Source organism: Loxodonta africana, chromosome 3, assembly GCF_030014295.1.
Source record: "Loxodonta africana isolate mLoxAfr1 chromosome 3, mLoxAfr1.hap2, whole genome shotgun sequence".
NCBI lineage: Eukaryota > Metazoa > Chordata > Mammalia > Proboscidea > Elephantidae > Loxodonta > Loxodonta africana.
In genome coordinates this window covers 83505252-83526829 of record NC_087344.1, presented here as the reverse complement: position 1 = coordinate 83526829, position 21578 = coordinate 83505252, and the positions used below count along the sequence as shown (strand labels likewise).

Genomic DNA, 21578 nt, shown 5'->3' with positions numbered 1-21578 from the left:
TTTTTTTTTTTTCTTTCCCCCTTCTGCCTTTGTCCCGCTTAGTAACTGGGCTCCGACCAATCGCCGCTTCACCGGCCGGCGCCGGCTGTCTCCTGATTGGCCCACTTGGGGCGCGCAGCGGTCTCCCGCTCCTTCGCAGGAGCAAGGCAGACAAAAGACGCAGGCTCCCGGCTCCGGCAACCGGGATCAGCCAATCACCACTTACCTTATCCTTCCCCCCCTTCCCCCACCCCTTCCCTCCCCTCCTCCCCGCTCTCTCCCAGCCTCGCTCGCGTGCTCCGGGCACTGACTCCTGGCGTGCGGCCAGCGCCCGGACCGTACCATTCTGATCGACACTGGGGGGGAGAAGTGATGGCTGGTTACAGAGCCGAGGCCTAGAGAGTGGTGGGGAGAGTTGAAAGCCGACATGGAGGACATCTGCGTGAACAGTTTCTCGAACCCATGACCGTATTTCCAGTACACAGAGGCTAGATAGAGTGGAGGGGCAGTAGTGATGCTGGTTTTCCCCCCTGCCCAACGCAGGTGGGTGGTGTCTCAGCGGGAGGGGTAGGGGCGGGGGTGAGTGTCCCCTGCGCGCTGTTAAAATGAAACTCTAGTGGCTGAAGCCCGGGCAGAGCGTGAGGGAAAGCCGGCACTGGCGGGCTTGCTTACAGCCCGGCGGGAGCGCCCAGCCAAGCGGAGCTGACTGGATCCTCCGACTCTCCTGTTCCGAGGCTGCGGCAGCTAGGGTTCTGGGCCCGGCGGGAGCTGAGCCCGAATCCCGGCCCCTTAGGAATACGTCTCCGCAGACTAGTGGGACCCCGAAACTTGAACGCAATCCCCGGTCCCCTTTTTATACCTTCCTTTGTCACTTCCCCACTTTTCTTCTAACGCGTTTTTTTTTTTTTTCTTCATTCTCCCTCCCCCGAAGGACACAAAAGTGGCTTCCGTGGAAATATTTGGAGACGGTGGGAGCTTTTCTCTTTGGAGAGCGACTGTGTAGAAGGGATTTTTGGGAAACCACTTTTCACACTCTGCCCTCCGTCTCCTCCAAGCCTCTATACGGGGGAGAAGCCCGTAGCTCGGAAGTTCGAGGGGGCATTTTACTGGGTGCTGTAGGAGGAGAGGGGGAGGACCCCATCCTCATCCTGGTAGTTGCCTGGACTTGTTACCCGCAGTTGGAAACCCTGAAGTACATTTCCGTGTGGGACTTTTACAGATATATATTTAAAAAATTTTAAAATATCAGATAAAAAATATATGCTCTGTATATATTTCTTGACGACCTGCCCCTGACAGCGAGATGTACAATACGGTGTGGAGTATGGACCGCGATGACGCAGACTGGAGGGAGGTGATGATGCCCTATTCGACAGAACTGATATTTTATATTGAAATGGATCCTCCAGGTACTTGGGAGAAAAAAAAAAAAAATCTTGTGATGGGTCTGATTTGTGTTTAACAAGAAAGACATTGGTAATGTTTTCCGGGCAGAAGTATTCTGGGTGCGCTGAGATTCGGGCTGAGGGGCAGATTTGCATTTCGAGCTGCAGTAAAACTGCTTCTGGTTTAGACGTTTAAAGTTTGCAGTTAGGAGCCTGCTTCTATTGTCCTGCGAGGGTGGGGGTGGGGGTGGAATGGGGGTGGAAGGAGAGACCCATTTCTTTTACTTTTTTGCCTTTGCATGTCGTTCAGGTTTTTGTCGTTCCCTCCAATTTTTTTTTTTTTTTTAAGACTCGTCTACCTGCAAGGGATGCTTTATATCCCACTTCCACTACTTGGGCGCTGGGAAGCCAGTATTTCTTTATGGGGGAATTCTTAAAAGCTTGTCTTTAATGCATTTGTCTAGTTTGGCTCGTTGTGCTTTACCGTTGTTAACTTCTGGAAGTGGGTTGTCTATGTGATGATTCATTTTAAGACTCCCCTTTTCTCTTACAGAAAGCAAATGCCAGTTAGTGGTGATTTTCAGGGATTGGGCGTTCTTGTTCAGTCATGGCCTTAGTCCGAGGTTTTTCTCCTCAGAATATAGTTGCTCAGGGAGCTCTATGGGCAATGTCTTATTACTCTTAGTTAATGATGATTTAATTTATGGGACAGGGTTAATATACTTTTATTCTTAGAGTAAAAAAAAGGAGGAATCTTTTTTGTGTGAATGTATGTGCTATGTGCATGTATGTGATGGTTTGTATACACATAATGTAAAGAATACATACACTTTATTTTTATTTTAGAGCTTTGTCTGAGGCCCTTACAGACATTTTGTGTATCTGGAAGGAAATGAGAAGAAAGGGAAAATGGAAAAGTTGGGTAATTTTTTTGTGTATAAAGTCTACACAAAAAAATTAGCTTATTAGCTGTTAGATTTTCAAACCCTGCTTGCAGTTATAGACAGCACTTTATGCAATGATTTTGAATAAGTAGGGAGCCTTTGTAGCTCCTTATTTTTGCTCAGAATGAATTCGTTACGTCTTTTAAGCCTACAGGATAACTTGTGTGTCATTGAGGAACCTCATTTATTAAAGACTATGTATTTTTGGAAAGGTTTAAAAGGATTTGAGCCCATGCAGTTGTAATGAAGTATAATTCTTACAGGATTGTGTAAAATTGTTTCTTGTGTCCTGTGAATAATCCTGTCTTTGTCTTTTTTTAAATTAAAGTGTTACTGATGCTATATTAAAAACTAATACTGATAATTGAATCAACCTTTTTCACTCTTATGATCGCTTAGGATTTTTTCTCTTCCCTTCATTTTGGAGCCCTTTTTATTTGCTTTTTAATTGTGGTTGCAATCCAGATGCAGCTTTTCAGTGTCTCCCAAAGTTTGTAAGATTTGCCACCCATCTATTGTGTGTATTTCCCCCTTTGTTTCCCCCTAATGGTAAAGCATCACTTCTATTAGATGCATTTGTTATTCATGTGAAAGGAAATAGAGTACATCATTAGTACCTCTCTTCTAAAAAGTAAGCTTAATGATTCTAGATTTCTGTTATAAGAATTATATATATTCAAACTGCCTTAAAATCAGACTGTATCATATTGTATCTTGTCTTACAGACATACAAAAGGGTATTTGTTGGGCGGGGAGGTGAGTGGGGAGGAGGGGAGAAAATCAAAAGGGTTGAAAAATATTGGGCTAGTAGAAAAATATTGGTCTTGATAAATTGAGTTAGAAATGATTTAAAAAAAGTTGATTATGTAGTGACGTGAGTCTTATAAGGCTGTATAGAAAATACTGATCCAAACTTTGTGTGTTCCATAGAAATAAACTTTGAGTTTTAAATACTCCTCCTTGAATGAAATTTTGCATACTGAGATTCTATTTAGAATACTGAAAATATGGATATGCTGCTGTTTATTATTCATTTTGTAGCCTTAATGTAGAACAGTTATTCCTAACATCTTTTAAAAAATGAAGCATACTTGCATGTGCTGAAATATTGCCCATGAAGTGAATTTTTAATGGAGAGAATGTGAATGCCAGCCTTGTTTTGTATGATAAGTTAAGCTTTTGAAATATTTAAAAACCGTAAGTAAATCATTAGTGATATGTTTGCAGCATGTCTTGCATCAGTCTTTTTCCATTCCCCTAGCTTCTGATCAAGCTCATATTTTTTCCTGCCTGGACTGGTTTGATGGCATACTAACTGTTCTCCCTCTGTCTACACTTTCCAATCAAGAGTAATATTAAAGTATCATCTGATGACGATACCACTTTGCTTTAAAAATCTTCCAATGCCTTTCCTTTGCCAACTGAAAAAAAAAGTCCCAGATTGCTGCTCTATTTTATAAGTCCCTCTGTGTTTTGCTTCTAACGTAGTTGTCCAGTATGAGTAGTTCTTGACTTACGATGTATTCAGGTTCCCGTGAACCGCACTTACAGACATCTGGGTTATCATTAGTAATATGTACTGCACACAGCGTTGCAGCACATAGTTTGCTGATGTTATTCTCAGACGTTCACATGCAGATGTTCAAAGATCAAATTTATAAAGATACTGATAATAAAAGGCAATAATAATGAAAAAAAGTCATTTGACTTATGTCAGAACTGATGACAGAGTCTCAGAATGGAACTGGTTGCAAGGGGACTATCTGTATATTCTCTTCCTGGGGTTCCTCACAAACTCTATGGAAGCTACTTTGTACTAGGTGTTCCTTGAATGTATGCTTTTTCCCTTTCTTGGAATGCCTTTCACTTCCAGTGGTCACTTGTTGAAATATTATATATGTTAAGGACCCAATTCAGATGCTTTCTTTGCCAAGATGTGTTCCCTGATCACTTTTGTTAGAAGAAGCCATCCCTCTTTTTTCCTTCGTCTTCTAGCGCTTCTCAGTGGAACTTCTTCCATATACGCTACTGTGTTTATGGAACCATCTTCCCCCTATGGAGCCATCTTTCCATCAGGTTATAAGCTCCTTAGTTGCTCAGGGTCTTGCAAGTAGTAGACAATTTAATAAATACGTGTTGAATTAATAAATAAGTAAGGAGCACCGTTTATGTCAGATTTTAGGTGCTTTTTCTCCTTGAGGTCCTTGGTCACCTCATTCCTTGACTATTGCAATAACTTAGGGTTAAAAGACTTTTGAATTAGACTTTTGTTGACTTAGGGCTCTTAGCTGTAATGGTGCCAGCATTTTATATGGTTTTCATCTTAATTTTAAACCAAACTATAAATATAAAATTACTAATATTATTTTTTCCAGTAGCTTCAAAAGGTATTTTCAGAGGTGTTTTTCTCCTGCCTGTCTTTGCAATAACTACCATTACCATGCATCCTGAAGGTTTCTAATAACTTCATGGATTGCTGTGTCTGCTGTTACTTACTGTCAACATAAGGATTGAATCCAAATGCAAGTTTAATGTCTTTTCTGACAGCAATAAACAACTGCTTAGATGTTAATGTAAAATTTTATTTTGGAAATGTTATGATTGTGATAAAGAGAATTGCCTGTAAGCATCTTTATTAGTCCTGTTGTGAATTGGGATTATTCCATGGCAGAGCAGTTGCTGGATAGGCCTCTCAAAGAACTCTGCCTTTGATATAGGAGCTATTGGAGGATTACTTGTACAAAGCTTATAGATGGTCATCTCTTAACTCGGCACCTTAGTTATGACATTATTTTTTTTTATTTTAGGGAGATTTAAAAGCTATTTCATTTTTAAATTAATGGGATACACTTTTTAAAATTGTAGTTTTTTTTTGCTTTTAGAAAGACAAACTTTTAAAATTAACTTCATGGCTGCAGTGTCTTTGAAGTAGATGATTAGGAAATTAAAAGTTTTCATTTAAGCTTAAAATGTCAATATAGGATGATCTAGAAAAGTGGTTCTCCTTATTTTTTTGTCTCAGTACCTCTTCATTCTCTTAAGAATATTGAGGACCCCAAAAAGCTTTTGTTTATGTAGGTTATATGTATTAATATTTACCACATTAGAATAAAACTGATAATTAAAAAATACTTAATTAGAAACTGATAATAAGGCTATTACATGTTAATTTTTATGAAATACATTAAAAAATTAGTGAGGAGAGCGCCATTGTTTTACATTTTTGCTAATGTCTTTAATGTCTGGTTTAATAGAGGACAGCTAAATTCTCATATCTGCTTCTGTATTCAGCCTGTTGAGATATCACATGTAATAACTCTGGAAAAACCCCCTGTAGAGTTGTGACAGAATGAGAGTGAAAAAGGCAAATAACATCTTCTTAGATGCACTGAAAGGGTTCGATTCCTGAGACTACACTTGGAAAATCACTAGTCTGGAAGTTAGCTGACTATATACTTCGGTGGACAACCTGCTAAAGCATCTTCTGACTTCTTTAAAGCCTGATGAAAAGGCTGTTTCAGGAAACTTACTTGCTTACCATGTCCTAATTTATATTTTCATCCTGGCAAAAATTTGGATTAAGTAACATTCTGGTAGAGAACTGCCGTACAGTTTCAGTGGTTGGGGAAAATATCTGCTGAGACCCACACTGAAGAAGTAGGTCACCTGGCACAGTGTGGTCCTTACTCTTAGCAGGTTGGGCATCCTTATGAGCTCCTTAGTTGCTCAGAGTCTTGCAAGTAGTAGACAAATAAATATGCGTCGAATTAATAAATATGGAGCACTGTTTATTTCTAGCCTTTAGATGCTTTTTCTACTTCAGGTCCTTGGCCACCTCATTCCTTGGCTATTGCAATAGACTTTTAATCCTGAGCGTTTCATATGACTGCCGTTCATCTATATGGTAACGTATTTGTTTTATGAAGGAAGGATCACTTTTTAATAATACTGTAGTGTAGGATAAGTGTTAATATAACCAAATGATGTAAAGGTCATGCCAAAATTTTTTTCCATCATCTCATGGAAGAAGATTAGTCATTGCTTTCATTTAGTATAGCTTATAGTTTATCTAATTTCGTTAGAAGAGTGGTGATTCTCCCATTTGATATACTGTTTAAATTGATACTCATTGTTGTCATATGGAATACCTTTATATTTTTCATAGAACACAGAAAAGACAGGACATGTTTATGGTCACCATATTTAACAAGATATATAAAAATATTTACAAGTGTGTCTATGTGATATGATAGAATTTTTGATTGCTGTTAAAGGGGGAGGCAGCCTGAGTGTAGTAGAAATAACACAGACTTTGGAAACAGATGATATGGGTTCCAAAACCAGCTTTGCCATTTATCCTGCCCAAGTTCATAGGGATAGAAGCCCTAGTAGCAAAATGGTTAAGAGCTTGTCTACTAACCAAAAGGTCAGCAGTTTGAATCTTCCAACTGCTCCTTGGAAACTCTATGGGGCAGATCTCTTTTATCCATAGGGTCTCTATGGGTAGGAATTGACTTAATAGCAACGGGTTTGGTTTTTTTGGTAACCTCTCTGAGCATTCATCTTCTCTTTCATAAAGTCAGACTAATTCCTACCTTGCTGAGTTGTTGTGGGGATTGGATGTATTATATCAAGTATCTAGCACAGTGTCTGGCATGTAGTATGTACCCAATAACCAAGAAAATTAAACCCATTGCCATGAGCCAATTTCAACTCGTAGCGACCCTGTAGGACAGAGTAGAACTGCCCCATAGAGTTTCCAAGGAGCGCCTGGTGGATCCTAACTGTCAACCTTTCTGTTAGCAGCCGCAGCTCTTAACCACTACGCCACCAGGGTTTCCAGTGTGCCCAGTAGATGGAAGTTTATATTTTAAAACTTATTACTGGTAACATAAAATTATCCTGAATCTACCCGTTAAGTGTATGCCAAGTTTAAGAGTATGACCTCTGCTTAAAAGAAGACTCTTGCATTTAAAACCACCTTTTGAGCTGTCTTGACCATTCTTTTCTTCATTCCTGACATTTAAACAGGGACCAGATTTTATCCATTTTATTTTTGGAAGTGTTCTCTAGGGTCTTTTCTAGTTATAAATCTCATGAGTCTACGGAAATGTCACTTCAAGTCATCCTTTATTTTTAGTTTCTGTTGCCCTTGTCCAGTTCTTCTTGATCTCATATTTTGAAATGGTTTGTAATAAAAGTGAAAGGTAATAGTTATGGACATTTGTTGAATAAGTATTGGAAATCAAACATTATGTTAAATACATTTATATGTACTATTTCTTTTGTCTACTCAACAGCACTATTATTCCATGTTACAAACAGGGAAATGAGACTTCGGTGGCAAGCAGCAAAGCAGGCCTGTCTGCCTGACTAAAGCCCGGGCTCTTAAATGGTACCTCCTAACTGGTTGCTCTTTTTCTAATTTCCTTTTCTCTTCCGCTCCATAAGTTTATCCTGAATTCTTCAGCCAGACTTTTCCTGCTGAAATGTTATTTTCATTGCCCTAGTGTCGTACTCAGAAATAGTCAGCGGCTCTTCATTTCTTTTAAGCCGAGGCTCTATTCTTAAATTTGGCATACATGGCCTTTGGCACCAACTTACGTTTCTAACTATTGTTGTTGTTTGCCGTTGAGTCAATTCTGACTCATAGTGACCCTATAGGACAGAGTAGAACTACCCCATAGGATTTCTTAGACTGTAATCTTTACAGGAGCAGATCGCCATGCCTTTTCTCCCGCAAAGCCACTGGTGAGCTTGAACTACCAACCTTTCAGTTAGTGGCTGAGTGCTTACTCATTGTGCCAGCAGACCTCCTTTCTAATTTTATTACTGATCCTCTATTCGTATCTCTTATATATTGCTATATCTCTAACGTACCTTGCTCATTCCATCTCTAAGCTTATGCTACTTCTTATATTAGAATATGCCTGTCCAACCCCCATCTTCAAATCAGATCCTATACAAGTCCTCCTTCCTTCTTAAAATTTTCTAAAAAATTCTAATGCTGAACCCCCTTTTATTTAATAGCATTATAGAATTAATAAAATAATAGAATATTTAGTTTATTATTTTGACATTAAATCACATGCAACATTATATTATGGTATTTAATTGTTTTATGAATTTATCTCGACAAGATAAGGTTCTTGAGGTCAGGCTGTCATGTTTATTTCCTGTCTCTTTTTTTATCTAAACACTCACATGCCCAAATATTTTCTTAAATCTTAGACCCAGCCAGCTTCGTTTTGTGACTTAATTTTAAAATGTTGATGTTACTTGTGATCAACATGCAGTCTTTAAATTATAAAGAGAATTTATTCTAACAGAGGAAATAATTAATAAAAATATGCAATACTTAAATCATAGATGTTGCTATTAGCAAAATTTTATAGTTTGGAATAAAAGTCATTTTTGAAACTCAAGAATTAGAAGCAAGTAGTAAGTTTTTGAAAGTTTGTTAGGCTAGTTCCACACAGAACAGGACCAAATGGAAAATTGTTACCCTATGTGCTATTATAACAATTGACTTTAGTATGTGTAGGGGATGACTTGGGATAACAAGGTAAGGTCAGCCATTAAGCCTTATTAAAGATTACTTTTCAAATTGCATGCTCATACGTGGCATACTTATTGTTCCTTGTATATATTTGTAAATTCATAATTTTTTTTTTTTAAGTTAGAGAGGTAGTAGGTTAGGTCCAGCCTGTCACACCAGACCATTTTGCCTGTTCCTTGTCAATATGAAAACTGTCCTGTGACTAGATACAGATGAACTAACACAAATCTAAAGTCAATACCATGATGTCATACCCTCCACCATTATCTAGCCTTAGGTTTCCTGTCTGATACTCTGTGGGCCAGATTAATTGCCTACTCTTGTCTAAGGATATAGGGCAGCAAATTCAGAGCATTTGTGTTTGTGTGTAAGAATGTGACTGTGTAATCTTCATTGTTACAATTTTAATTTTTAATGTTAAGAAACCTAGATTCAGCCTTGAATGAAAATTAAAAATCTGTATATGAATTGTTTTGAAAAAGGCCTTACTGAAAGGAATTGTGCTAGAAAAATATTGCTTCACAGTCTGTTCCTGCATATGTATTATGCTTTCAACTTTGCAATAAGGCCACTCAGTTTGGTATAAGTCATGTTGAAATTCTAATAAGCATTTATAGAGTTAACCACAGACTTTATTTCTTAAATTAATTGTGGAATATGTCTTATAAAAAGTATTTTGTTAGTATGCTTTCAGCTGCAAGCAGCAGAACCTAATTCAAAATGGCTTAAGAAATAAGGAATTTTATCTTTTCATATAATAGGCTTCAGAGTTGGTTGATTTCAGCGTTTCAACAGTGCAAAAAAAAAAAACAAACCCATTGCCGTCAAGTCAATTCTGACTCATAGCGAATCTATATATAGGACAGAGTGGCACTGCCCCATAGAGTTTGCAAGGAGCGCCTGGTGGATCTGAACTGCCGATGTTTTGGTTAGCAGCCATGGCATTTAACCCCTACACCACCAGGGTTTCCTCAACAATGCCAATAAGAACCTACATTCGTTTCATTGCTCAGTTATGCTGTCCTTGGGATTGTCTTCATCCTAAGGCTAATAGTAAAATGGTTGCAGTGGTTCAGTGCATTATATCCATACACAAAATAAAAAAAGCCAAACCTGTTGCCATTGAGTTGATTCCGACTCGTAGTGACCCTATAGGACAGAGTAGAACTGCCCCATATAGTTGCCAAGGAGCACCTGGTGAATTCTAACTGCCGACCTTCTGGTTAGCAGCCGTAGCTCTTAACCACTATGCTACCAGGGTTTCCTATCCATACATAGCAACTTCAAAAGAATACGAGGAGGATGAAGAGGAGGAGAAGGAAGAAGGGAAAGAGGAAGAGAAGGAAAAAAAAAATTGTTTCCTCCTGTGCCTCTGTTTTTGAAGAGAGAACTTTTCTCCAAAATATCTAGCAGACTTCTTTCACACCTCTTTGGCCAGAATTGGGTCAAGTGTGGGTTCCTGAAGTAACCGCTGGTTATTACCCTTGGACTAATCATATCCATCTTGGCATCTGGAATAGTGGCTTCCCCTGAGGCCAGTAGTTGCATTGGGGAGGAATGCTGTTAGGAGGGAAGAAGGAGGGAATGGATGCTAGGTAGGCAGTCTTCAGTGGCAACTTTGTAAAGTAATTTGGAGAACCATGTTGTTGTTAGGTGCTGTCGAGTTGGTTCCAACTCATAGCAACCCAATGTACAACAGAACGAGACACTGCCTGTACCTGCGCCATCCCCGCAATTGTTATATTTGAGCCCATTTTTGTAGCCACTGTGTCAATTCATCTCATTGAGGGTTTTCCTCTTGCTTTACCAAGCATGATGTCCTCTGCTTTACCAAGCATGACCCTCTGCTTTAGCAAGCGTGATATCCTTCTCCAGGGACTGATCCCTTCTGATAACAAGTCCAAAGTATGTGAGACATAGTCTTGCCATCCTTGCTTCTGAGGAGCATTCTGGTCGTACTTCTTCCAAGACAGATTTGCTTGTTCTTTTGGCAGTCCATGGTATATTCACTGTTCTTCGCCATTACCATAATTCAAAGATGTCATGACTTTTTCTTTGACCTTTCTTATTCTTTGTCCAGCTTTCACATGCATATGAGGTGATTGAAAACACCATGGCTTGGGTCAGGCACACCTTCGTCTTTAAGGTGACATCTTTAGTTTTCAACACTTCAGAGAGGTCTTTTGCAGCAGATTTCCCCAATGCAATGAGTCTTTTGATTTCTTGACTGCTGCTTCTATGGGTGTTGATTGTGGATCCAAGTAAAATGAAGTTCTTGACAACGTCAGTCTTTTCTCTTTTATCATGATGTTGCTTATTGGTCAGTTGTGCGTATTTTGGTTTTCTTTATGTTGAGTTGTAATCCATACTGAAGGCTATGGTCTTTGATCTTCATCAGTAAGTGCTTCAGGTCCTCTTTCAGCAAGCAAGGTTGTGTCATCTGCATAACACAGGTTGTTAATGAGTCTCCCTCCAATCTTGATGCCCCATTCTTCTTCGTAGAGTCCAGCTTCCTGGATTATTTGTTCAGTATACAGACTAAGTATGGTGAAAGCATACAACCCTGACGCACATCTTTCCTGACCTTGAGCCACACGGTATCCCCTTGTTCTGTTCGAATGACTGCCTCTTGATCTATGTACAGGTTCCTCATGAGCACAATTAAGTGTTCCAGAATTCCCATTCTTCACAGTATTATCCATAATTTGTTATGATCCACACAGTTGAATGTCTTTGCATAATCAATAAAACACAGGTAAACATCTTTCTGGTATTCTCTGTTTTCAGCCCGGCTCCATCTGACATCAGCAGTGATATCCTTCCTCTTCAAAATCCGGCTTGTGTTTTGCTGTTCCCTGTCAGTATACTGCTGCAGCTGCTTTGGAATGATCTTCAGCAAAACTTTACTTGTATGTGATATTAATGATATCGTTTGATAATTTCTGCATTTGGTTGGAGCGCTTTTCTTGGGAATAGGCGTAAATATGAATCTCTTCCAGTTGGTTGGCCAGGTAGCTGTCTTCCAAATTTCTTGGCATAGACGAATGAGTACTTCCAGCCCCGCGTCTGTTTGTTGAAACATCTCAATTGATACTCCTTGAAGTCCTGAAACCTTGATTTTCACCAGTGCCTTCAGTGAAGCTTGGATTTTTTCCTTCCTGATCATATGCTACTTCCTGAAATGGTTGAACTTAGACCAATTCTTTTTGATACAGTGACTCTGTGCATTTCTTCCATCTTCTTTTGATGCTTCTTAGAGAACTATAGCTCTTTCAAAGTTCTTGTCTTTGTGTTTGTAAATAAAAATAATTAGCAAGTTAATTTTCTTTTTCAAAACTAAAATCTAGCTGTGGGAAACACATTTTCATTTTCTGAATTTGAATTCACAAGGTAACATAGTATTGGTTTAAATAAAAGATACAAATATTTTTCTGTCTTTCTTGTTAGTTGCTTATTAGAAGATGAGGAAGCTGACCTCTCTGGTTGATAGTTTCCTCATCTGAAGAATTTAGGCTTGGAATAGAGCATATTATTGTAACAAATAAATGTGCAGGAGCATTTTACAAAACTTAAATAATTCAAAAGTTTAGTAAATTAAGTAAGCTTGGGATCTGTGGAATGATTTATGATTTGAATACCCAGCCTTAAAAATTAGGACACTATTTTAAAGCAACCCATAGATCATGTCTTTCAATTAAAATGTGCCATAAACTTAAGTATTGTGTTTTGACTATAATGGAAGCAGGATCTGTTGTACACAGGGTTCCTATGAGTCAGAACTGACTTGCCAGCACCTAACAGCGACAACATCATGATGGAAATCTAGAGGCAGTACAGTGGGATGGTTGAGAGCGTGGGGTTTGGAATCAGACTGCTCAAGTTCAGATTGTGTCTCTAACTTTCTAGTATGTGTCCTTGGGCAATTTACTTATCCTTTCTGTGTTTTGAGGGGCCCTGGTGGCACTTGGCTGCTAACCCAAAGGTCATTCAAAATGGCTGTTCGAACCCACCAGCCACTCCACAGGAGAAAGATTTGGCAGTCTGCTTCCGTAAGGATTTATAGCCTTGGAAACCATATGGGGCAATTGTACTCTGTCCTGTAGGGTTGTTGGGAATCAGAATCAACTTGACGGCAGTGGGTTTGGTTTTGGGTTCTTTGTTTCAGTTTCCCCATCTAAAAAATTGGGATGACAATGATCCCTACTTCAGTAGGGTTATTGCGAAGTTTTAGCAAATCAATAACCGTAAAACAGATCGCATGGTGTGTGTGAGGAAACTCTGGTGGCGTAGTGGTTAAGTGCAATAGCTGCTAACCAAAGGGTTGGCAGTTCATATTTTTCAGGCACTCCTTGGAAACTCTATGGGGCAGTTCTACTCTGTCTTACAGGGCTGTTATCAGTCGGAATTGACTTGACAGCAACAGGTTTGGTTTATGGTATGTGAAACGTTAAATCCAAAACCAAACCATAGTGACCCTATAGGACAGAGTAGAATTGCCCCATAGGGTTTCCAAGGAGTGGTTGGTGGATTAGAGCTACCAACCTTTTAGTTAGCAGCTGAACGCTTAACCACTGTGCCATATTAAATACTCCATAAATGTTTTCTTTCATTCGTGTATTAAGTCAGTAAATATTTGGCTGCCAAGCACTGTTCTAGGTAGAACAGCAAAACTCCCTGTCTTCATGGAGTGTATATTTCTAAGTGGCGCCGGGGGACCAGAGAATAAGCAAATTCATAAGTAAAATACATAGTATGACAGATGGTGACTTGTGCTATAGAGAAAAAGCAGAGAATGGAAATAATTCTGGGTAGGGGAACTACTACTTTGAGTAGGTGGACAGCGAGGACCTGACCTAAAGAACTGGGGGAACAAGCCATGTAGATACATGAGAAGTGTGAGGGCAGTGGAATGTGCCAGATAGAATATCAAGCCATTTATCTTGAGGCAGGAGTATCTCTGACATGTATTCAAGGATCATCTAGAAGACCAGTGTGGCTAGAGTGGAATGAGGGAAAATAGTAGTAAGAAATGATGACACATAATGGTGTGGGTGGTGGGGAAGACCACGTAGGGTATTGTAAGACATTGTAAGAACTTTGATTTTTAAAACTTGAATGAGATGAGAAGTCATCAGAGGGTATTGAATAGTGATGTATTATGACTGGTTTAAAAGAATCATTCTGGCTGCTGGTACAAAGCAGGGAATGGTGGAAGTAGGGAAACTGGTTAGAAGGCTACTACTTTAGTCAAGCCTAGGGATGATGATGGCTTAGACAAAGGTGGAAGCTGTAGAGTGGTGAAAAGTGGTTGGATTTTGGATATTACTATTATCAGTTACATACCTTGCCATTTCCAAACTGACTTAGCCCCTTTTCCCCTAACTTTTTAGGTTTATATTTTTCTATATGCTTTAGTAATGAAAAAATTTAACATTTTTTTAGAATACCATTATCTTGAAGTATCTCTATTTTTTGAAGTGTTACGATTTCTGCTCTCTGGCATCTTGGTATTACGCAGCAGTATATGTGAACTTGGTTATTTGAAAAAGGTTTACTCGTGTTACTTTTATTAACATTACTGCATAAATCTAGACTGTACTATAATTTACTTCTAAAAATAACTTTGAAAAGGAAATTATCCGAAAGTTCTTAGTTTCTCTGGTGGGCTATGAAGGGGAAAACAAATGAAAGAGAAGGAAGATATGCCATACATGTTTAATTTTACTTTATGTGCTAAAGTTGTTGGTATCTTAGAATAATTAAAATAGTTTATGTATTTTTGCTTATTTATATAATGTTTAAGCGCCTCACTGTGGACAGTGCTATAAAATGGGAAAATGTTGCATATGCGTAGTGTTTAAGAGCTCTAGTCTCAGATGGCTTGGGTTTTAATTCCAGCTCTTGCTATTTCTAGTTTGTGACTCTGGACAATTGCCTAAATCTGTACAGTAGGGAGAAAATAATCCCTTAGTAGGGTTATTGTGAGAATTATATCAGTACATGTAAGACACTTGGAGCATTAACTACTCATTTTTATTATTTTCATTATTATTAAGTTGGGATGCTTTGCTGCCTGTCTCTGTAGTGCCCCGTTCAGAGGAAGCACCAGCCTAATATTGAACTTAAATTGAGAAGTAACATATCTTTATTTCCAGCCTCTCAAAAATGTCAAAGGGGATTACCTTCATAGTATACTTCAGAGCTGCTTAAAATCCTATTTCTTCATTTTTTGATCAGTATCTTTGCATGGTTAATCCCAAACTTCCTTCTGTCTTAAAACTTGTCTGCTTCTCTGACAACAACTTGAGCAGTGTCATTCTTCTTGTCTCTTTACCTGCCCTTTTCTATTTTCTCTTCCAGGAGTACTTGTCTCCCTTTAAACCTTCTACTCTGATCTGTACAATAAGGACCAAAAACCAAGGGAACAAAAAAAAAGGAAACTGTGAATTCTCATATAGCAACATTTTTGTTTCTGCCATACTTGGCTGCCATGGAGGGTAACATGTGCTAAGTGTAGATACTCAGTGCCTTTGAAGTTCAAAGAAGGGAATGATTTGGAAGGGTGGACAGGCTTTGAAGAGAATGTAGAACTTGAGCTGGGGCCTTTAAAGACATGGGTAGAGGAAGAGGAAGAAAAAGAATATTTTATCCAGGTCAGGGGACCTACGTGGGTGAGGGTAAGAAATATGAATGGATGTGGCATACTTGAGAGACAAGGAAGAGAAAAGTTGTTCTGTGGCCATGTTTCTCAAACTAGTTAGTACTCCTGGGGCTATGTAGGAGTGTGCCAGGAATTACTGATAAACAACAGTATAAAATCCTTCCTGAATTGTAATTTTATTAAAAAGCACTTCCAAGTGCTTTTTAAAATTAAAACAAACCTTATGAGACAGAATATGTAATTCATAAAAATTTTAGAGACAAACAACCAAACCAAAAAACCCGTTGCCATCGAGTTGATTCCAGCTCATAGCGAACCTATAGGACAGAGTAGACCTGCCCCATATGGTTTCTGGGGAGCACCTGGTGGATTCAAACTGCTGACTTTTTGGTTAGCAACCATAGCTCTTAATGACTACACCACCACAGTTTCCAAAGATAAATAAGACTTCTTAAATTGAGGTGAAATTCATAACATAAAATTAACCATTTTAAAGTGAACCATTTATTGGGGCTTAGTACATTCACAGTGTTGTGCAACCTCCATCTTTATCTAGCTCTAAAACATTTTCATCATTCCCAAATAAAACCCCATACCCATTAAGTAGTTAATTCCCATTTCCCCTTTCCCCAACTTCTGGTAAACACCAGCCTGCTTTCTGTTTTTATAGATTTACCAACTCTGGGTATTACATATAAATGGAATCATACAATATGTGGCCTTTTGTATCAGGCTTTTTTCACTTAGCTTAATGTTTTGAAGGTTCGTCCACATTGTAGCATGTATCAGTACTTCATTTCTTTTTAGGGTGGAATAATATTTCATAGTATGTATATACCACAATGTGTCTATACCTTAATTCGTTGATGGACATTTGGGTTGTTTCTACCTTTTGGCCATTGTGAATATGCTATAAACATTTGTAGAGAAGTATTTGTTTGAATCCCTGTTTTTAAGCTTTCGTTTTTAATTTAACAAGTCTTATGTAGTTGAACAGAGGGATAATGGCGATGTGGACAATGGTGGAAGTTATGAAACTGAAAGTGATTAGATTCTGGGCAGGTACTGTTTTATAAGCACTTTACAAATATTGTCTCATTTGATTCTTGTAACAACCTGTGAGGTAGGTACTATCATTGTCACCATTTTACAGATGATGAAACTGAAACTCACTGAGGCTAAGTAACTTGCCCAAGGCCACACAAGCTAGTACCATAAGTAGTAAAGCTAATTTGAACACAGGTTATCTGATTTTAGTTCATTTGCTTAACCATTATGTCAGGGTACCACCCATTATGTCAGGACACCACCCATTTAGTAGATAATGTAGGTTTCAATGAAATTTAAGGCTAATAGCAAACTTTTTGGGAGTGTCTCTTTTAGGTTTATTCTTTATTGAGAGTAGTATTTCACTGGAAAAGTGTAAGAGCATTAAGCAAAGGTATTGGTGTATAAAGGAAACCCTGGTGGCATAGTGGTTAAGTGCTACGGCTGCTAACCAAGAGGTTGGAGGTTCGAATCTGCCAGGCGCTCCTCGGAAACTCTATTGGGCAGTTCTACTCTGTCCTGTAGGGTTGCTATGAGTCGGAATCGATTCAATGGCAGTGGGTTTGGTTTTTGGTTTTGGATTGGTGTATAAAAAACCTTGACAAGTAGATAGGGACCTACTGAATGCTGGGCTGGGAAATCTGATGTAATCCAGTAGCAGTGAGGAGCAGCAGTGGCATAGACCTACCATTTAGAGGTTCCATTCCTACCTCTACATTTTTGCCTTGGTGTATAAAGCCTCGCAACAAGAGAAGAAATATCTTGGTAAAATTCACTGGAAGGTTACTTGGAGCTATTCTAGACCAGGTTGACTTTGTTGGCTTTTAGAAAGAAATCTGTTTAGTTTTAAAAGGACAATCAGGTGGTTCAGATCTGTTACAGGACATTAGTTCAGGACTTGGAGTTCAGTCTTTAGTAGTCACGAACTATAAGAGCAACTGTCACATCTGTCTGATTGGAACTGACTTGAGCCTCTGATGCGTAGAGCTTATCCATGGGCATTTAGAGTAGGATTGCCAGATAAAATATATGTAATATGTCCCATGCAACATTTAGGACGTGACTTACACTAAAAAATTATTCGTGTTTGTCTGGCATTCCAATTAAACTGAATGTTCTATATATATGTTTTTTTACAGTGCTTTAAGTGAAAGTTTACATATCAAGTCAGTCTCTCACACAAAAACCCATATACACCTTGCTACACACTCCCAATTACTCTCCGCCTAATGAGACAGCCCGCTCTCTCCCTCCATTCTCTCTTTTCATGTCCATTTTGCCAGCTTCTAACTCCCTCCACCCTCTCATCTCCCCTCCAGGCAGGAGATGCCAACACAGTCTCAAGTGTCCACCTGATCCAAGAAGCTCACTCCTCACCAGCAACCCTCTCCAACCCCTTGTCCAGTCCAATCCATGTCTGAAGAGTTGGCTTTGGGAATGGTTCCTGTCTTGGGGCAACAGAAGGTCTGGGGGCCATGACCACCGGGGTTCTTCTAGTCTCAGTCAGACCGTTGAGTCTGGTCTTATGAGAATTTGGGGTCTGTATCCCACTGCTGTCCTGCTCCCTCAGGGGTTCTCAGTTGTGTTACATGTCAGGGCAGTCATCAGTTGTAGCCGGGCACCATCTAGTTCTTCTGGTCTCAGGATGATGTAGTCTCTAGTTCATGTGGCCCTTTCTGTCTCTTGGGCTCGTAATCGCCTTGTGTCCTTGGTGTTCTTCATTCTCCTTTGATCCAGGTGGGTTGAGACCAATTGATGCATCTTAGTTGGCTGCTTGCCAGCGTTTAAGAGCCCAGATGCCACTCTTCAAAGTGGGATGCAGAATGTTTTGTTAATAGATCTTATTATGCCAATTGACTTAGATGTCCCCTGAAACCATGGTCCCCGGTCCCCAGACCCCTGCCCCTGCTACGCTGGCCTTCGAAGCATTCAGTTTATTCAGGAAACTTCTTTGCTTTTGGTTTAGTTCAATTGTGCTGACCACCCCTGTATTGTGTGCTGTCTTTCCCTTCACTTAAAGTCGTTCTTATCTACTATCTAATTAGTGAATACCCCCCCCACTTTCCCTCCCTCCCCCACTCTTAACTACAAAAGAATGTTTTCTTCTCAGTTTAAACTATTTCTCAAGTTCTTGTAATAGTGGTCTTATACAATATTTGTCCTTTTGCAGCTGACTAATTTCACTCAGCATAATGCCTTCCAGGTTCCTCCATGTTTTGAAATGCTTAACAGATTCCTCACTGTTCTTTATTGATGCGTAGTATTCCATTGTGTGAATATTCCATAATTTATTTTATCCATTCATCCGTTGATGGGCACCTTGGTTGCTTCCATGTTTTTGCTATTGTAAACAGTGCTGCAATAAACATGGGTGTGCATATATCTATTCGTGTAAAGGCTCTTATTATTTCTCTAGGATGTCTTCCAAGGAGTGGGATTGCTGGATCGTATGGTAGTTTTAACTTTTTAAGGAAGCGCCAAATCGATTTCCAAAGTGGTTGTACCATTTGACATTCCCACCAGCAGTGTAGAAGTGTACCAGTCTCTCCACAGCCTTTCCAGCATTTATTATTTTGTGTTTTTTGGATTAATGCCAGGCTTGTTGGAGTGAGATGGAATCTCATTGTAGTTTTGATTTGCATTTCTCTAATGGCTAATGATTATGAGCATTTCCTCATGTATCTGTTAGCCACCTGAACGTCTTCTTTAGTGAAGTGTCTATTCATATCTTTTGCCCATTTTTTAATTGGGTTATTTGTCTTTTTCCAGTTGAGTTTTTGCAGTATCATGTAGATTTTAGAGATCAGGTGCTGATCAGAAATGTCATGGCTAAAAACTGTTTCCCAGTCTGTAGGTAGTCTTTTTACTCTTTTGGTGAAGTCTTTGGGATGAGCATAGGTGTTTGATTTTTAGGAGCTCCCAGTTATCTAGTTTTTCTTCTACATTCTTTATAATGTTTTATATACTGTTTATGCCATATATTAGGGCTCCTAACGTTGTCCCTGTTTTTTCTTCCATGGTTTTTATCATTTTAGATTTTATATTTAGGTCCTTGATCCTTTTTGCGTTAGTTTTTGTGCATTGAGTGAGGTATGGGTCTTGTTTCATTTTTTTGCAGATGGATATCCAGTTATGCCAGCACCATTTGTTAAAAAGACTGTCTTTTCCCCATTTAACTCTTTTGGGGCCTTTGTCAAATATCAACTGCTCATATGTGGCTGAATTTATGTCTGGATTCTCAATTTTGTTCCATTGGTCTGTGTATCTGTTGTTGTACTGGTTCCAGGCTGTTTTGACTACTGTGGTGGTATAATAGGTTCTAAAATCAGGTAAAGTAAGGCCTCCCACTTTGTTCTTCTTTTTCAGTAATGCCTTATTTGTCCGGGGCCTCTTTCCTTTCCATATGAAGTTGGTGATTTGTTTCTCCATCTCATTAAAGAATGTCGTTGGGATTTGGATTGGAATTGCATTAAATGTATCGATCGCTTTTGGTAGAATAGACATTTTTATGATGTTAAGTCTTCCTATCCACGAGCAAGGTATGTTCTTCTGCTTATGTCTCTTTTGGTTTCTTGTATACTATAGTTTTCTTTGTATAAGTCTTTTACATCTCCGGTAAGATTTATTCCTATGTATTTTATCTTCTTGGGGGCTACTGTAAATGACATTGATTTGGTGATTTCCTCTTTGATGTTCTTTTTGTTGATGGAGAGGAATCCGATGATTTTTGTATGTTTATCTTGTATCCCAGTACTCTGCTGAACTCTTTTATTAGTTTCAGTAGTTTTCTAGAGGATTCCTTAGGGTTTTGTGTGTATAAGATCATGTCATCTGCAAATAGAGATACTTTGACTTCTTCCTTGCCAGCATGGATGCCGTTTATTTCTTTATCTAGCGTAATTGCTCTGGCTAGGACTTCTAGCACAATGTTGAATAAGAGCGGTGATAAAGGGCATCCTTCTCTGGTTCCCGATCTCAATGGGAGTGTTTTCAAGGCTCTCTCCATTTAGGGTGATGTTGGCTGTTGGCTTTGTATAAATGCCCTGTATTATGTTGAGAAATTTTCCTTCTTTTCCTATTTTGCTGAGAATTTTTATCATGAATGAGTGTTGAACTTTGTCAAATGCCTTTTCTGCATCAATTGATAAAATCATGTGATTCTGTCTTTTATTTATGTGGTGGATTACATTAATTGTTTTTCTAATGTTGAACCATCGCTGCATACGTGGTATGAATCCCACTGGGTCATGGTGAATTGTTTTTTTGATATGTTGTTGAATTCTGTTGGCTAGAATTTTGTTGAGGATTTTTGCATCTACATTCATGACGGATATAGGTCTATAATTTTCTTTTCTTTTGATGTCTTTACCTGGTTTTGGTATCAGGGATATTGTGGCTTCATAGAATGCGTTTGGTTGTATTCCGTCCTTTTCTATGCTCTGAAATACCTTTAGTAGTAGTGGTGTTAACTCTTCTCTGAAAGTTTGGTAGAACTCTGCAGTGAAGCCCTCTGGACCAGGGCTTTTTTTTTGTTGGGAGTTTTTTGATTACCTTTTCAATCTCTTGTTATGGGTCTATTTAGTTGTTCTACCTCTGTGTTAGTTAAGGTAGGTAGTGTGTTTCTAGGAATTTGTCCATTTCTTCTAGATTTTCAAATTTGAGTGTAGTTTTTCATAGTAATCTGATATGATTCTTTTAATTTCAGTTGGGTCTGTTGTAATATCGCTCTTCTCATTTCTTATTTGGGTTATTTGCTTCCTCTCCTGTTTTTCTTTTATCAGTTTGGCCAGTGGTTTACCAGTTTTTTTTATTTTTTCAAAAAACCAGCTTTTGGTCTTGTCAGTTCTTTAAATTGTTTTTCTGTTTTCTATTTCATTGAGTTCAGCTCTAATTTTTATTATTTGTTTTCTTCTGGTGCCCGTGGGTTTCTTTTGTCGCTCTCTTTCTATTTGTTCAAGTTGTAGGAATAATTCTTTAATTTTGGCCCTTTCTTCTTTTTGGAT

General features: G+C 38.8%; 1 protein-coding gene across 1 annotated transcript in view; it reads left to right on the top strand.

The window, feature by feature from the left end:
* Positions 1-286: 286 nt before the first annotated feature.
* PIK3R3 (phosphoinositide-3-kinase regulatory subunit 3) overlaps positions 287-21578 on the top strand; it is a 168123-nt gene continuing 146831 nt past the window's right edge. The window contains exon 1 of the mRNA XM_023554692.2: positions 287-1388. Coding sequence (XP_023410460.2) covers positions 1283-1388 — 106 coding nt within the window. The 5' untranslated portion in view covers positions 287-1282. The remainder of the gene's footprint in view (positions 1389-21578) is intronic.